The sequence below is a fragment of the Urocampus carinirostris genome, chromosome 18 (genome assembly GCF_059441175.1).
Source record: "Urocampus carinirostris isolate Australia breed hairy pipefish chromosome 18, RoL_Ucar_1.0, whole genome shotgun sequence".
Taxonomy (NCBI): domain Eukaryota; kingdom Metazoa; phylum Chordata; class Actinopteri; order Syngnathiformes; family Syngnathidae; genus Urocampus; species Urocampus carinirostris.
Window position 1 is genome coordinate 9,514,113 of NC_142366.1, and position 16,741 is coordinate 9,530,853.

Consider the following 16,741-nt stretch of genomic DNA (forward strand, 5'->3'; position numbering starts at 1 on the left):
GGACAGAAACAGGTTGGAACAGGAGGCAGGCAGGAATCAAGCAGGAGAAATCTTTGGTACTGGTAATCTGGCGAAACACACAGAGAGACATAAGTACGGTCTGACACTCCCCTCTGGGTGCTGACAGCTTAAGAGGGGAGTGCCAGCCAATCAGAGAGCGCGCTCCTGCGCGCCAAACGACTGCCCCAAGTGTCTTCATTTTGGCAATCATGACAAATTACGGGTACCATCCAGTATACAACGACTATCACGAAACAGCAAATCAATCAAGTCAAACGAGTTGGCCGCGGTACCCTCTATCTCGGTATCGTTTTTTTTCATTGCAAATGAAGCGTGTTTGATGCTACTGTGCGCATGCGTCTACCGCTGTAGTTCCTAATTTCGACTTCCCTGCAAAATCCTTCCCCCCCTCGCGTGAACACGCATTCTGCTGCGCTTCCGACGATCGTATTCTGTATAATAAGCTTATTAAAACAATAAAGCTATTGTTTTGTTTTTGGCTTTTGAAATGTAAAATACAAGCATCGATGGTTGATATTCTGTTTTGGTTTACAAAATAGAAATGCCAACTAATTTTTTCCTCCCAAAATATCTTTATTTACAAATTTACATTTAAAGTGTTATTAATAGATATTTTAGTTACGCTGATAACAATTGTTCCTGATTTTTTTTTTTTTTTTTTTATTATTATTATTAAGGATATTTACAGAATGATATAACGAAACACGGCGGTGCAGTGGTTAGCGCGTGTGCGGCACAATTCTGAGGTCGTGGGAACCTCCTGCATGGGTTCAAATCCAGCTACTGCCCTTACTGCGCGGAGTTTGTATGTTCTCCCCGTACTTGCGTGGGTTTCCTCCGGGCACTCCGGTTTCCTTCCACATTCCAAAGACATGCATTTCAGGTGAATTGGCCGGTCCAAATTGTCCCTCTGTGTGACTGAGCGAGTGAGTTGTCTGTCCCTGTGTGCCCTGCGATTGGCTGGCAACCAGTTGAGGGTGTCCCCTGCCCACTGCCCGAAGAAACGCGACTCGTCCCTCCGCATTGTCGCCCACTGACTTATACAAAGCGCGCACAGAAGCCCTGCGTCGCCTGTGCTCGAGGGGGCGCTCCTCGCCGTCAGTCTAAACAAAAAGAAGAGCTCCTTCGCTTTTGGAAAATGGCCGACGTGGAAATGGATATCGCGTCGAATAGAATGAATAATTTCAACGAGCACGTGTAAGTATTTTAACGAGCAGCTCACTAATTGTGAAACGAGAGCGCGTTTTTACTTTTGAAGCATGTAATACAGTAGCGTACACCGCCAAACTCAAGTCGTGTTATTGGGCTAAGACCGTTGCCAACATTGGCTAGTGTTCTTAGCTTAGCTTAAGTTGGGCTAAACGTCAAGAAGACGTCGGCCCAAATAGACTCTCTGGTTCTTGGGTTATTGCAATTGTGCCGAATGAGTTTGCTTTTCAATTGTTAAATTGTGGAAGTGTACATAGAATCAATCAGTCAGGGTTGCCCGACTGCTCCAAACGCATAGCAATCGAGAGCTAATGCTACTAATGGAAATTCGAAGCGCCAAGCCGAGGATATTTGCAAACGTCAACATTCGCGTTTACTTGACTTTTGCATGACTTCCTTTTGTTGTCTATAACACATTTGTAAATATTAAGAAGTAACGAAACAAACATTGTCGCCAACCTTTGCACTTAAGCTCCACAAACTTTCGACCGATGTAGATTTTAGTTGACTATGGTAGTGGTTAAAAACAATGCAAGGTCAACTACCAAGCACTATAGGTTGTTTGGGGTTGAAGTCAACGAGTTTGTTTGCCGATCGTTACGTGAGAGGGAAGGATTAGTTGTCAACAGTGTATTTAGATGTAGGTCTCATTGAAAGGACCATGTAACCTACGCAAAAGTTAAAACTTCATCAATAAAGCATTGTATTGTGTCTATTTTGTTGGAACAGGAAACGCGAAATGGAAAGCCACGTGCAAAGTGGAAATGAAGACAGCGGAGACGTGTCTGAAGGGGAAGAGGAGGAAGAAGAGGTACCTTCACTTGGATGGCCTCGGTGCCTCTTATTTCTAGCATTGAGCACTTGATAAATGGAGAAAGAGTTTTAGAGCCACACATAATGCTTTCACGTGCATCCATTTTTAATGTACTTCAAGTAAGCAAATAATACTGCTGGTTTTCACAACATGTGTAACGGCTTGCTTGAGGCCGCTTTTTACACCATCTCATAATTCCTCTAAACTACCCCATCAAACAAAAAATAATAAATGTCAGTGTTTTGGTGCAAAGCCATTCACATTCCCGTTTCGTCTACCAGGAGGAGGCCGACACAAACGGCGAGAAGCTTGCAAGGGCTGACTCCCAGCACGTCGGCAACAGTGGTGGCAAACACAAGCGCAAAAAACACAAGCATCGTAGCAAGCACAAAAAACACAAGCATGCCTCAGACGAGGACAAAGAACGCAAGCGCAAACATCGCCACAAACACAGAAAACATAAGCGCAACAAGGAGGGTGCCTCCTCCCTGTCCGCCGCCACCATTTTCGCCTCATCCGCTAGCAAGATAAGCGAAAGCTCCCCCTCTCTGGATGACCGAGCGCTCCTGGAGGACTTGGAGAAGCAGAGGGCCATGATCAAGGCGGAGCTGGATAGCCAGCTGATGGAAGGCAAAGTCCAGTCGGGAATGGGCCTCATCCTGCAGGGTTACAACTCTGGCTCGGAAGATGACGTCAGAAATGGACAAGCGCGCCAGCGGGGCGTCTCAGGGAAAGTGGCCTCCCCCCGGGCAGGGGGAGTCGCTAAATCCAGACGGGACTCTGCGGACGGCAGCAGGACCGCCTCCAAGAACACCAAGAACACGGAGCAGCGCCCCAGCAAGGACTGCAAGCAGGACAAAAGCGGCACTAAGGACGCCAGCACTAAAGAAAGAGGCCGTGGTAGGAGCGTTTCAAAGGAGAGAAGACACTCAGATGCTGTCGATAGGTCTAAGGAGAGAAGCAGGAAGTCTCCCGCCGAGCAAAAAAGTGGGCGTGCCGACAAACAGCGGCATTCGCCGCACCGAGACGAGCGCCACGCGCAGGACAAAACGCGGGCTCGGTCTCGCTCGGCCGGCCGAGAGCGGCCCGCTCGGGCCGACACGGAGCGAGACAAAAGGCCGGCCAAGTCGCCGTCCAAGGACGCTTCCTCGGGCAAGGAGAACCGCTCGCCACACCGTAGGCCAACGCACAGTCCCGTCAGGAAGCCAAGCGTTTCGCCTCGTCACAAGGACGCTCGCCATGCCTCGGCCGGCGCTGCTGACCGGACTAGGGCCAGGTCGCCGCCGCTGCCGCCCCCCAGGAGGGGACGCTCGCCTGAAACACGCAGGAGAGAAACTGAAAAGCAGGAATCGCCCATTAGGTAGGTGCAGCGCTTCAGATTTCAATCACAAGCACTTTTTGCTTGGGCAGTTACAAGCCCAATGTTTGCTATGCATTAAAAAAAATCAAGAAGGCTCCGATCTCTAAATTAGGCATGACAAACATGGCCTGTTGAATGATTTAATCCAGTCTGCCATAAATTTCAGAGTTGGTCAATGAAATGGCCTAGAGACTCACTTCTTTTTTATCAAAATTTTGGATTTTTTAATTAAATATAAACCAATTGCTTTCCATCAGTCTATAAGCTGTGCAGATCTTCACAGAAAAAAACAATGGTGAGAGAGAAACCCGGCTCAATGACATTTTCTGGGCCCATGATCTTCTAGCTCAGTGACTAAACCACTCTTTTGTAAAGGGACGGTGTGTATGATTTTACCACTATAGATGTCGCTTGTACAGTTTGTGCAACCGAAAACAAGTCCTAAGAAGCTCAAGAAAGAATACAATCTACGGAGACTCGATGTGACCATAACGCATCATTTTACTTCTTTTTTTTTTTTTTTTTTTAAACGGGCTTCTGCCCCCCAAAAAATGAGGAAAAGAATAAAGTAGCGAAAAAAGAAAGATAAGAAAAGAAACATGTTTTTGTCAAGCTTTTAACACAAAAGTTTTGGGGTCACCATTAGCAGCAAATAGAAAATTGTATCCGCTCCCTCCAGGTAAGCATCATGTTATATTGTTTCCATCAGTGAATATTTAACAAAATTCAAAGTTCATATGAGTTATTGTTGATAAAGATAAACTTGTTACATGAGCAATGTAAGCTACAAAGACGACCCTGGAATGAAATAAGCTCGTATGAAGAAGTACCATTGTACAGAGACTCGAAGTTATAAAGGATTCCTTAGCAACACACTACCAAGATGGGGTATGTTTGTGTGACACCGTGATTGTATACTGTAATTTAGACTGTGTCCTATACATATATATAAAATGTTGGATGAAATACTTTTAAGGTATCAGTGTTTTTTGGGGGGCTTAGCATCGTTTAAGGTTGTCATGGCTCTGTTTTATATTTGGAGCGATTTGTGAAAATAGCAAAGGTCTCACTTTATCCCCTAGCAAGATGTGCTCATAAAAAGACATATCTGACTCGCGAGCCATAGGTTCCGGACCTTTGCTCCAAGGGACTGTTAATGTGTAAAAGCGCTGACATCCGGCATGCAGACTGAACTAGTTAGTGCCAGGAATAGACATTCGCAATTTGATGGTCCATCTAAAAATATGATGCAGACTTTAAAGCCTCACCCCATGCCAAGGAGTTGTTGTGTACCCAGGTACTGGGTTTAGGTTCCAGAGGAAAGCCAGACAGCAATGGGACTGAGGGTGGATGGGCCGCAGACAAAGGTGGAAATGGTTTCTATCTGTGTCAGGGAAGAGACGGACAGGCCGAGGTAACTAATGAGCTTCCGTTAAAAGAAGTAGCTAACCGGAAAAATGAGGCTGGAAATGCCGACCTTTGCCGAAACGCGACGTGGAGAATCTACTTATCTTTCGAATGGCCAGCGAGTATTTTCATCTAATGTCTAATTTCATTGCCCATGCACTGAATTTTGTTTCAATATTTTTTTCCAAACCAGTACAACAATTAAGACAAAATGTACATTTTTCAAAACTCCAAATTGAGTTTGTATGGCGTGTAGAGTTGGTTCAGGTGTAAAACAGCATTTACTTAACTGTCAAAATGAGCCAGTTAACACATTCAATGCCAAACATGCAATCTTTTTTTCCTGATTGAATAAGTTTATTGCTTTTAGAGACGGTTCGTTATAAGCTGTGATTACAATAGCAGGGTAGGTTGCTTATTTAGGCTGTATGATAAAGCATAATGCTGATATTCATTCAGTGATTTGGGCTCCCTGACAACAGAGTCTGAATCCGGCAGCACAGACAAACTTGAGTCTGACATCGCTTGTCTAAGTCGTCACAAAGCAATTTCAGCAATATTGATTTTAATAGATACTTTGCTCTTTTTGAAATGTACAATCTGTGTGATTATGATGTCTACGCAGGAAACGTCTGCGGGCGGAAACCGGGCCTGGTCGAGACAGATCGCGAGACAAGAGTTCCCCGGCCTCATCGCGGCGCCGGGTGAGCCGCTCGCCACTCCGGCGCCGCTCGCCGTCTCCTCGCCGACGTTCCCGCTCGTCCCCGAGAAGACGCAGCCGTTCTCCGCTGGTGCACAGGTAACCACTGAGAAGGACGAGCGTCTCGTGTTTTTTCTTAGCGAAACCAAATGTTCTTTGGGTGGTCAGATCCGGCGATCGGGACCGCTACGGGAGGCTGCGGCAGTATCGGCGCTCCATGTCACGAGATCGTGAGCGGAGACGGCGGCGCAGTCGAGACGAAGACAAGTTCAAGGGGAGCCTCTCTGAGGGAATGAAAGTGGACCAGGATTCCTCGGAAGAAGACATGTCAGTCAACTTTGCCCGAGCAAAGAAAAGTTCTTCCGTGTTGATACTGAGGAATTGGAATGGTTTTGTTGGCAGGTTGGATGATTATGACGGCGAGGAAGTGGATGAAGAGGCCTTGATCGAACAGCGCCGACAGCAACGAATGGCGATTGTCCAGGTCGGTCTCGTTTTTTTTTTAGTGTTTGTCCTCGTTTTGCTCTGGCGGTTGCCGTGACCCGAGTGGTGTGCTGTTAGAAATATAAAGCTGCGAGCGAGGACGCCAACCCGGGTTCGGAGCCCAGCAGTCCGCAAAGCAGCACGCGAAGTCGCTCGCCTTCGCCCGACGACATTCTGGAACGCGTGGCTGCAGACGTCAAAGAATATGAACGTGAAAACCTCAACACCTTCGAGGCCAGCGTCAAAGCCAAGCTGAACCTCATCGCCCAGGAGAAGGACGGTGAGGATCCGCACTGCCGGGTGCTTGGTCAGCGACTACTGGGCCCTGGACCGGTATTAAGCTGCGCCGAAAGGATAAAAAAGCCATTGTTTTTTCCTCATACTCAAATCATTTGCGTAAATGTGCTTTTTTTCAAGCCCCGAAATCTTTCGTAGGCCTTATTGCTGTGAAACTACGGTAGGTTTTATCTCATCGCACTATTCATACCCATGGGGCCATGTTGTTTTGGCTGAACTTACAATGTAATGGAGCATTATAGGAAATGGTTTAACCAAAGCAACGTTGGACCTTGGGTAAAAATAGTGTGATGAGATCAAAACTATACCTTTTTCTATGTCATCTAGATCGCCAATCGTCTAGTGTTTGCACCGTGAATTACAGCTTATTATTAATACTAATGTTATTACTGGCCCACCTGGGCTGTGATAATATAGTCAGACATGAAAGCAGTCTGTGGTACATAAAAGGTTGCTGACCACTGCACTAGCAAATTTTTCTCAAGCTTCCCTTTTCGCTTCCAGGGACCACCACCAAGAAGCCGTCGGCACCCGACATGTTTACAGAGTCGGACGACATGTTTGCGGCCGACTTTGATGTAAGTTACGAGTCAGTTGTGTTCTTTTATTTAAAGAATGGAAAGTTGTCAACCTTTGTTCTGCAGAGTGCCCGGATGCGAGCCTGTGGCGTGGGCAAAGACTTCAAGGAGAACCCCAATCTGAGGGACAACTGGACTGACGCTGAGGGCTACTACAGTAAGCTCCCTTGCACTCTAACTTAGTGCCTTTGCTTTTTACCGCTAACGTTTCATGGTATCTTCCTCAGGAGTGAACATTGGCGAAACACTGGACAAGCGCTACGACGTTTACGGCTACACGGGCCAGGGCGTCTTCAGCAACGTCATCAGGGCCAGAGATACGGCCAGGGCTGGTCAAGAGGTGGCTGTCAAGATCATTCGCAACAATGAACTCATGTATGTTACTTCCACGCCAGCATTCCATTTTAATCCAGTGAAGGGGGCTCCGTGGGTACCAGGTAGCTCATAAAAACCCGAGTAGTAGGGCTGCAAAATTAACCCAAATCTAATTGATATTGCGATGATACGTAGTGCAATTGTGTAATCGCATGACACAGCGCTTTTTTTCCCCAAGGATTTATAGACTGCAACCCAAAACAGAGCTCCCTAAAAGAGAGTGTTGTTTACTTTAGTGTAACCCCTTACCAATTCTGTAAAATTTACCTAAAATCCCAATCCAAAGTAAGTCGAATGCTGTTGTTGAATCGTTTGGAGAATATTTATGGTTTTGGTCTCTTTCGAAAGGTTACACTCTGAAGTTTTTTCCCCAACTGAAATCATCCCTCTAAGTACTGCTAACATTGAGTAATCTAGTTGGAACACAAAGAAAAACAAGGTTTTTATACTCTGTTCAATTTTATTTTTGCGATCACATGTTTGCAGATAAGGGTAGCATGGGCACCATAGCTCGAAAATTGCTGAGACAATAGCAGTCACAAATCTGAATAACTAAACATTGGTATTTTACACATTTTCTAAGGGTAGGTTCAGGTGTCTCTTTAAGTGACCATTTAAGGACTCCAAAAGGACCAGGGACTGGTGACATCACACAGACACGTCTTTGCTTCTTAACAGTCTGACGTCCCGCTGGTGGGCCATTGGAACGTTTACTGGATAAAGCATGTCACTATTATTAACTCTTGGGTGCATAAGTAGGATGAGAAATGATCCATCAGGTTCTTATTCTTCAAAATCTTTAAAAATATAAAAAAGTTGCATTATTTTTATTCCAGGTGAGATGGTTATCACATGATGTTGTCAATACTTTACTTATTTTTCCAACTAATTTTCGACCCCACCCTTGGAAGAGTGTGTGCACTGGTTGGTCACGCATCCATGCTTTAAGTACTCACAAAAAACAAAACTAGCGCAGAAAATGCACTTCTTTAAACATCAGAAGTCACATCGAAATTGCAATGCAGGTCTAAAAAATCGCAATTGGGTTTTTTCCCCCCCAAAACCATGCAGCTTTACTGTGTAGCCTATGGAAGGCTTCTGCAAAAAGCTTACCAGTGATGGGTCATTGCGATTTGATTTCCAACTGACCTTTTAGTGGTTGTCTTCTAAAAATTACAACTCTGTAATAATAACATATCAACGTAGTGATAACATAAGCTGTTATTTTAGTCATGCACAGACGCTTGCCCTACTTATGAACGACGATCGTCGTAAGTTGTATTTGTTTGTAAGTTGCTTCAGTGCTATATTTTTTTGTTTAAGGTTTTTAAAACAATACAGGTTACTTATACAAGCCTTAAATGTTGTTTTGTACTAAAAAATAAACATTTCATTAAATAATATGCTCTATAAAGATTAGTAAAGTTATGTTTAACTTACCTTTGGAAAAGTTAGGCGACTTCCTGCCAGCCAAAAAACATCTTTTCCAGCCAGCGTGGACAGATGACAGGGACTTTGTGCAAAAAAAAAACATGACCGTGCTGTTTGTGAATTGTGTTTCGAGAGCGTTGTACCTCGCACATTAAGTGTTAAACGTCATTACGAGACGAAACCTGAATTCAAGGAGTACACATTAAAACGCTCTGTGTCCAGTTATGGAAAACAAACACAGACCCTAAAAACTTTTGTCGCTGCTAAAAACACCACCACTGAAGCTATCCAACAAATTGCTCACTGAATTGCAAAGCACGGAAAACCATTTACTGATGGCGAATATTTTAGTGTGTGTGTGTGTGTGTGTTCCTTCTGCATTGCTGCTGTGATTTCAAGTTTTGATATTTTCTGCAACAAGATATCATTGATGAATGGTATTGTATCTGACCATATTACTTGTTTTTTGATTGTAGTTTATAGTTGATGAAGAATGCTTGATTCTGGTTAATTCTTGTGGTAAAAAGTTAGTCAGAATGGCTACAGGCCTTTCCACATGTTGTTCACATTCACATTTTAGTTAATTGATGAACAAGAATAGTGGAAGATAAATAGGTCAGTTATACCAGTGTGCCGCTGGAATTTTATCTTTCCAAAAACTTAGGCCATTATTCAGTATTTTTGCACTCCAGACGGGGAACTGTAATAGTCATCCTTATCAGTAGGTGGCAGTAGATTTTTATATACTTTTTACGCACTAATTATCTGCTCTTGAGGTTGCACTGTACATTTAATAACTTAATATTGCACTTTAAAAAATAAAAACATAAAGCACATCATTCCTTTTTCTAAGTATTATTTTCTTTATTGTTTTATCTTTTTATATACTAATCATCTGCTTATGAGGTAGTACAGTGAAATATTTGACATAACTTCATTTTCAAACATTTTCGACGGACAGTGTGCCACAGAACGTTTTTATAAATAAAAGTGCACTTTGGTTCAAAAAAAGGGTTGAAAAACACTGAGTTATATGATTAAAATGTCTATCCATGTTGTATATTTGGACTGGTGTAAAATGACAGCTCTGTTGGATGTTAAAAAAATGTTGTGCGAGTCATTAATCTTGGTGTGACACACTGATATACAAGGAAATTTGAAAGTGGCACTCCGCACCGAAAAGGTTGCTGACCCCTGGCATAGAATGTTCACACACACAAACTAGGAAAGAGGAAGCAGTTTTGTTTTCTTCCGGGTGGACGCTGGGTGACTTCTCACAGCGCCACGCGGTGGAAAGAAGCACTACAGTACTGTCCTCTACTCGGAAAAAGGTGCCCACCATACAAAATCTTTACTAACAGCAAAGTCTGGATATTTTTCAACATCCCGAAAAAATGTTTGTATCTACCGTTTTACGTAAGTCGAATGGTCGTAAGAAGGGGAACGTCTGTATATCAATGGTAGCCCCTGTGACAGAAAGTAGCTTTAAGCTTCAAAAAGGTTGGTGACGCCTGACCTAGTTATTATTAGTGAGAACTTTTTAAAACTTTTTTTTTTTATTTTCCAACGATTTAGAAAAACAACCCATGGGGTCATTTTTAAATCCACTTGTGCATTCAGGGGTTAATATTATTGACATGCTTTAGCCCGCCTGCGCGCCGTCAGACTATTGAGAAGCAAAAACGTTCCTGTATGTTGTCACCATTCACTAGTCGTTTTGGAGTCTCCAAATGGCCACTTTCGGAAACCCCTAGACATACCCTTAGAAAACTGCAAAATACGAATGTTTAGTTTTTCAGATTGTGATCAAATTGGACATGGGACCAGGTAAAACTTCATGCATTTGTTCCAGCTATTTTCCAGCTAAGATGCCCATGCTACACTTATCAGCAAGTCTGTGATTGCAAAAATAAAATTCAGGCGAGTAGAAAAGCCATTTCTGTGTGTTCCAACTTTAAATGTTCAATGCTAGTAGCACTTGCAGTGATTATTTCAGTTGGGGGAAAAACTTCAAAGTGCTACCTTTCAAAAGCCAAAACCTCCCAGATTCTTTAAATGGTTCAACAACAGCGTTCAATTTACTTAGGGTAAATATTGGATTGAGATTATAGGTCAATTTTACAGGATTTCAAAATGTTAATTTTAGGCAAACGGTGCCCTCTTCTGGGGAGTTTTGTTAAGGTTGCAGTCTAAATCTTTGAGAAAAACCTCATTGTTATAGGATTACTCAATCACACTATGTCACATCGCAAATTTGATTAAATTTAGATTAGACTTATACAACACACAACAGAGGTAACTAAAAATATTGAATTTTCAGTACAAAAACTGTTAAACCATGAAATATAAGAATAACCTCTCTTTTTTTTATGTTAAAAAAAAGGCTAATTGTGGCACGCATCCCAAGAAAACACAGAAAATGTCTAAAAATATTTACATATACACAATTAATGACAAAATACCCAACAAATTCAACTTTGTATATACTCAACAAATTGGTTGGTGGGGACTCGCTTGAAAGTGCCTGCACAAAGATCTGTTACGTTCACAAACGATACGTCACTACGAATGATGTCCAAACAAAAATGATCTTCCAACTCTTGCATGTGATTATGAGAAGTATTGGAAGACGAGGAAAGACTGTCTTTGAATTTCTTAAATTACATTTTCTAGTTTCCTATTCCATTAATTGTAATACATTTTTTATGGTGTGTCTCAGGCAGAAGACGGGCCTGAAGGAGTTGGAATTCCTCAAGAAGCTTAACGACGCCGACCCCGACGACAAGTTCCATTGCTTGCGTCTCTTCCGACATTTCTACCACAAACAGCACTTGTGTTTGGTCTTTGAGCCGCTCAGGTAGACCAAAGACTGAACGGCCTATTTGTAGGCCTATGCTAACTACCGTTTTGGTTGCTGTTGCGCTAGCATGAACCTGCGCGAGGTCCTGAAAAAGTACGGCAAGGACGTGGGCTTGCACATCAAGGCGGTGCGCTCCTACAGTCAGCAGCTCTTTTTGGCCCTCAAGCTGCTCAAAAGATGCAACATCCTGCACGCCGACATCAAGCCCGACAACATCCTGGTGACCCTCTTTTCCTTTCATTATGTGTATTGTTTTAAAATCTCATAGTAGTGAAAAACACCGTTTTAGAATGATAAGCAAAAATAAGTAATCTCATGTAAACATGCATTTTTTTGTCTTTAGTACTTGGGCTACACAAAATTAGCATTTCTTTGACATCATATGAGAATCCCCTAGAACAGGGGTTGGGAACCAATGGCTCACTAGTCATATATGGCTCTTTTAATGAGTAAATCGGGCTTGTAAAGCATATTTAACGGTTGCACATTCTCTGTGGTGTTCTTAGGTTGGGATATCAGTAAACCAAAGCAACACTGAGAACTCTAGGTTCAGTCCAGTATATATAGGGGGAACATTCTCAACTACAAGTTAGTCGCGTGGTCACACCAACATACCCTGTTTTGGCAGTAGGTCGCTAAAAATAATTTAAATGCAAGTTCATTAAACTATGTATGTTCACTGTTGAGATACTTTATGATGAAAACCCACAGAACAAACTAAACACCCAAAACGCCAGCAAACCGTTGGGTGAGCAGTAGAGAATGGGCGGATCTCTGCACACAGCGACCCCTTCACTCTCTCGATCAGTCTGGTCTTTGCCGAAGGTAAATACGATGATACTCTTATCGTTTGCAGTATTTTGAGACATTTTTACAAAGAACTTTGCCAGCGCCATATTTTGAAACCATTATTTAGGACAAAAATAACGGGCAAAATGAACCTCAATACTTTTACGTAACTAAGGGAGGGGGACAAATTTTAAGTGCTATGTTTATATTGATATGGGACAGCGGCTGTGGCATCATTATTTAAGAGATTTGATCAAATCAACAAACGTCACACAGTGAAATAAACTGCACTGAATAATTAGCTTTTGTCTGGAGAGCGGGTTTGGTGTTTTTGTTTTTTTTCTTAAAATGTGTTTAAAAAAAAACCTAAATATTTCTCCCTTATGACTCATTGCGTCAAAAAGGTTCCCGACCCCTACCCTATAGCGCACTCACATGATTGTCCGCCAGGAAAAAAAAACAGAAAAGCATAAAAAAAGGAAAATGTTGCAGTTTTCTCACTTTAAGTCACAGTACAGTGGTACTTCTACATACGAGCCGTATCATGCTTGTAGCTCAAATTGCTCATGACACATGCTAACTTTTATTAAACACTCATATATTAAATTGAAATGACATTTGGCTCACCCAGAGGGAGCTGCCATCATTTTAATTTTGCTCCTATAAGTAATCTCAAATACCTTGAATTAAAAGCTTAGCAAAACAAAAAAACGCACAGCACCTAAGTGCAGCCTCGGGTTTACTTCTGGCCCGGTCCCTCAAATCGAGTTCATCGGTCGGGCTCGGGTTGGTTTGGACTTTGATACTCTCGGGTCGGGTCAGGCTTGCTTTGTTTGGCCCGACCTTTCCTGTACTTTGAGCCTCTATAGTTTTTAGTCTTCCTTTATCTTTTTAGCAGTAGTTTTCACTTGCACAAAGCAATTTAGTGTTCAAATAATATATACACTATCCCTTTTTAATGTGTGCATGTGTCCTTCCCAGGTGAACGAGTCCAAAACCATTTTGAAGCTTTGCGACTTTGGATCCGCGTCGCACGTGGCCGACAACGACATCACGCCCTACCTGGTCAGCCGCTTCTACCGAGCGCCCGAAATCAGTGAGTTCATTTTTCCATCCCCATTTTTTTTTCTGCTGGTGCTTTTGTTAACCTGCCGTTTGTAGTCATCGGCAAGCCATATGACTACGGCATCGACATGTGGTCGGTGGGCTGCACGCTCTACGAGCTCTACACGGGCAAGATCCTCTTCCCGGGATCCTCCAACAACCACATGATCAAGCTCGCCATGGACGCCAAAGGCAAAATGCCAAACAAGGTAGGGTGCTAGTAGGGCAGCAACAATTAATCGATGACGACAAAAATGGATGAGAGAAACAGTTGACAATGGACTTATTTGTTTTCAGATGAGTATTTAACATAGTGAGGCATCTCCACATGAATATAACATCAGCTGAGAGTCACTTATGTGCAATAGCGTCTCTTTCTCGAGCGGTAGCATACGGAAATGCATACCTGCCAAGTACTCCGGTTTTGCCGCAACGAGCACGGTTTTCTTTAACCCACTACGGTGTTACGGTTGGGTCATATGAACTGCGGTTTTCCCTCTAAAAATAAAAAATCGTAAAAACATTCCACCGCAAGATGGAGACAAAGTACCATTTCAGAGTTGTCTGGCAGTGCTGATATATCACTGCGCGAGGTTTATTTTTAGCTCAATTGGAGCACCGTAATTGGCAGCGGGAATAGAGGTCATTTGGATATCATTAATTATGCTAAAGTGAATCAACTCACACATGTTTATGGCTTTTCAGTCCCTTATCTGCTTTTCAGAGAATAAAAATCTTTTTCAATTGACACTGGTGTGCCTTGCTTCACTTTGAGAAGTGACTGATTCAATGGAGCAGTGACACTTAGATATGTGCCAGTGAAATTGTTCGCATGATATATTGAGATTTAGCTTTTAGTTTGTTTATTGCTTAAATATGTGCTGAAGTCAGTTAAGTGAAATGGGGAATTTCTAAGATGAACTTATGTTTGTCGCATTTTGGGGGGAACTTTACTTAAAAAAATCCAACACCAAAAACTTAGATATCATCTCAAAGGAAATTTTAAATAAATATAAAATAGAGAACACTGTATACAGAGCGATCCCTCGCAGTCGACAAGGACCAGAACCCTTTGCTAAGAGTGAAAATCCGTGAAGGAGCATCGCTCCATCACAAAATCCCTCAAAGGGTTAACCTTATCTTGACATCATTACCGACTGAGCGTATACACCTGTAAGAAAATTATTATAGATCTACAAATAACACACAACACATAATTGCAGTTGAAAAAAATCGTTTTTTGCCATTATACAGAAGGAAACTAAAATTGGAGGGCTTCTCCTTTTAGAGTAAGAAAGCAATTTAGAGAGCGGACGGCTAGCTGCGCGCTAGCATCGGGTGTCTTCGAATTTAGCCAGATCTCCACGATGATTAAACCGTCCGAGTTTCCCATGAATTTTAGCTTCAGGTCATCCGTTTCATGGCTATTGGATCTCTTGTTGGCAAGATACAGGGTCCGCAGGCGTAGCTTGTGAGGGTGGTTAGCTTAGCCATAGCAGTAGGCCAGAGAAGGAGCTTTTGCCTCCTGACGCCAACTTAGTCGCTTCACCAACACAATAATAATCCACGCAGCACTCGCTGGTGATCAGCATTTCTTTGTGCTCTTCTGACTTTCCTCTGAGTCTTATTTAATTGATGAATTTCTATTAAATATAATTAGCCGCTATAAGCTAGGGGTCGCCATGCTTCCAAGTTTGTTTACCGAGGCAGCGCCCGCCCGCCGGTTGACTGACAGCCCTCTTGCAGTTAAGTGTGAAAATAATACGTGAATTAATATACAGTACCGGTAATAAAAGTATAAAATTAAATGGTTCCAATATGACAGAATAATTGTTCTCCTCTTGCTAATGAGCCTGTTTTGTTTTACAGAGATAAAAAAAATGTTTACTTGATTATAATTTATCTGCCTGTCCCGAGATATGTACCACGGTTTATTTATAGATTTACTGCACAGACTGACCTTTAATTGGTTTTATTCAATTTTTGTACGACTTAGCAGTATGTTAAAAAAATAGATGTACCCATTTTTTTGTGTTTTTCATGATATGCCACATTACATCAACTTCATGCTAAATTTAAGGAAAAAATGAAGTTATCTGATTATTTGATTGTTTCAATGGTGTGTGACTAGTGGACTATTAAAATAGTAGTTAGTTTCAGCCCTAGTTGCTCGCCTGGGCCCGGTCGTCATGGAAACATCTGACGAGACTTTCGCTTTGTGCAGATGATCCGCAAAGGGCTGTTCAAAGACCAACACTTCGACCAGAACCTCAACTTCCTTTACATCGAGGTGGACAAAGTCACAGAGAGGGTGAGCATTGATCGACTTGTTTGTCCTTTCAAACGTTGACTTTTTTTTTTCCCCTTCTTTCTTCAGGAGAAGGTTACGGTGATGAGCACCATCAACCCCACCAAAGACCTTCTCAGCGACATGATCGGCTGGCAGTGTCTTCCCGAGGAGCAACGCAAGAAGGTGATGCAGCTGAAGGAACTCCTGGACGCAACGCTCATGCTGGACCCGGCCAAGCGCATCAGCATCAACCAGGCCTTGCAGCATCCCTTCATCCAGGAAAAGATCTGACCTTCAATTCACCTCCACTGTAAATTACGCACGGTCTCTTGGTTTTTTTTGTTTGTTTATTTGTTATGCTGTAAATACGAACTGCGTCCAGATGCATGCTTTCAAACGTTCCGTGTACAAAAGTCTGCTTCTTCTTCTTCTTTGGATTTTTTGCTGTTAATTCCAGCGCTCTTTTCCCCCCTCCTGTAAATAGACCAAACCTCCCCCACATGATTCTTTGGTTCCTTCCAATCGCATCATGACTTGAGTAGTTGCGGCCTACAAGAGCACCCTCCACTTACTTTTTAGTAATAAAACATGTTTCCTACAAAAGAGCGTGTTTGCCTTTATTTGGCGCAGAACGAACAATGTCTATTAATGTGGAAAGTCGGCACCCCTAGTAGGACATTTCTTCGTTGGGTCAGCGTTCTGTTTTACAATGTCAAAAAGAAAAGAATGAAATGGTGTCAAAACATGTGCATTGAATACTATGCTTTAATTTTATCAGTGATTTGAGTTAGCAACTGAGCGTGAGGTTTGGTACTATCACGCATTTGTGAAAACAAAGGGACATTCCAGGTTGTCTTGACAACCACGCTGGAGGCTGGCCATGGCTGTTTTATTTTTGTTTTGTGTTCTAATTGAGTTTCCTATGGATGATTAGTAAACACAAATCCTTAAAACTGGAAGTATGTGTCTTGATTAAGATATGTTGAACTTTGCAAAAGTGAAAATAGTCCACTTAATTTTCAT

General features: G+C 42.6%; 1 protein-coding gene across 2 annotated transcripts; it reads left to right on the forward strand.

Annotated features, from left to right (window-relative positions):
- The first annotated feature begins 1,103 nt into the window (after positions 1-1,103).
- On the forward strand, positions 1,104-16,321 carry prpf4bb (pre-mRNA processing factor 4Bb). Of its 2 annotated transcripts, none has more exons than XM_088322491.1 (16): positions 1,104-1,218; positions 1,960-2,041; positions 2,326-3,404; positions 5,437-5,610; positions 5,680-5,838; positions 5,914-5,995; positions 6,073-6,274; positions 6,796-6,869; positions 6,936-7,026; positions 7,097-7,244; positions 11,395-11,532; positions 11,602-11,755; positions 13,306-13,420; positions 13,486-13,637; positions 15,653-15,739; positions 15,806-16,321. In XM_088322491.1, exons 1-16 carry the CDS (start codon positions 1,160-1,162, stop codon positions 16,007-16,009), a joined length of 3,000 nt encoding a protein of 999 aa, XP_088178617.1. In that variant the 5' UTR covers positions 1,104-1,159; the 3' UTR covers positions 16,010-16,321. The 2 variants fall into 2 exon arrangements, with proteins under 2 accessions (XP_088178617.1, XP_088178618.1); XM_088322492.1 differs by lacking the exon at positions 1,104-1,218 and adding an exon at positions 1,298-1,870.
- The last annotated feature ends 420 nt before the right edge of the window (positions 16,322-16,741 follow it).

Bases quoted from the DNA above. Each gene is read 5' to 3' on its own strand.
- prpf4bb (XM_088322491.1), top strand. From the start codon at position 1,160: ATGGCCGACGTGGAAATGGATATCGCGTCGAATAGAATGAATAATTTC. The intron at 5,996-6,072 runs GTCGGTCTCGTT...GTGTGCTGTTAG, and splicing joins AACGAATGGCGATTGTCCAG to AAATATAAAGCTGCGAGCGA. The intron at 7,027-7,096 runs GTAAGCTCCCTT...TATCTTCCTCAG, and splicing joins TGACGCTGAGGGCTACTACA to GAGTGAACATTGGCGAAACA.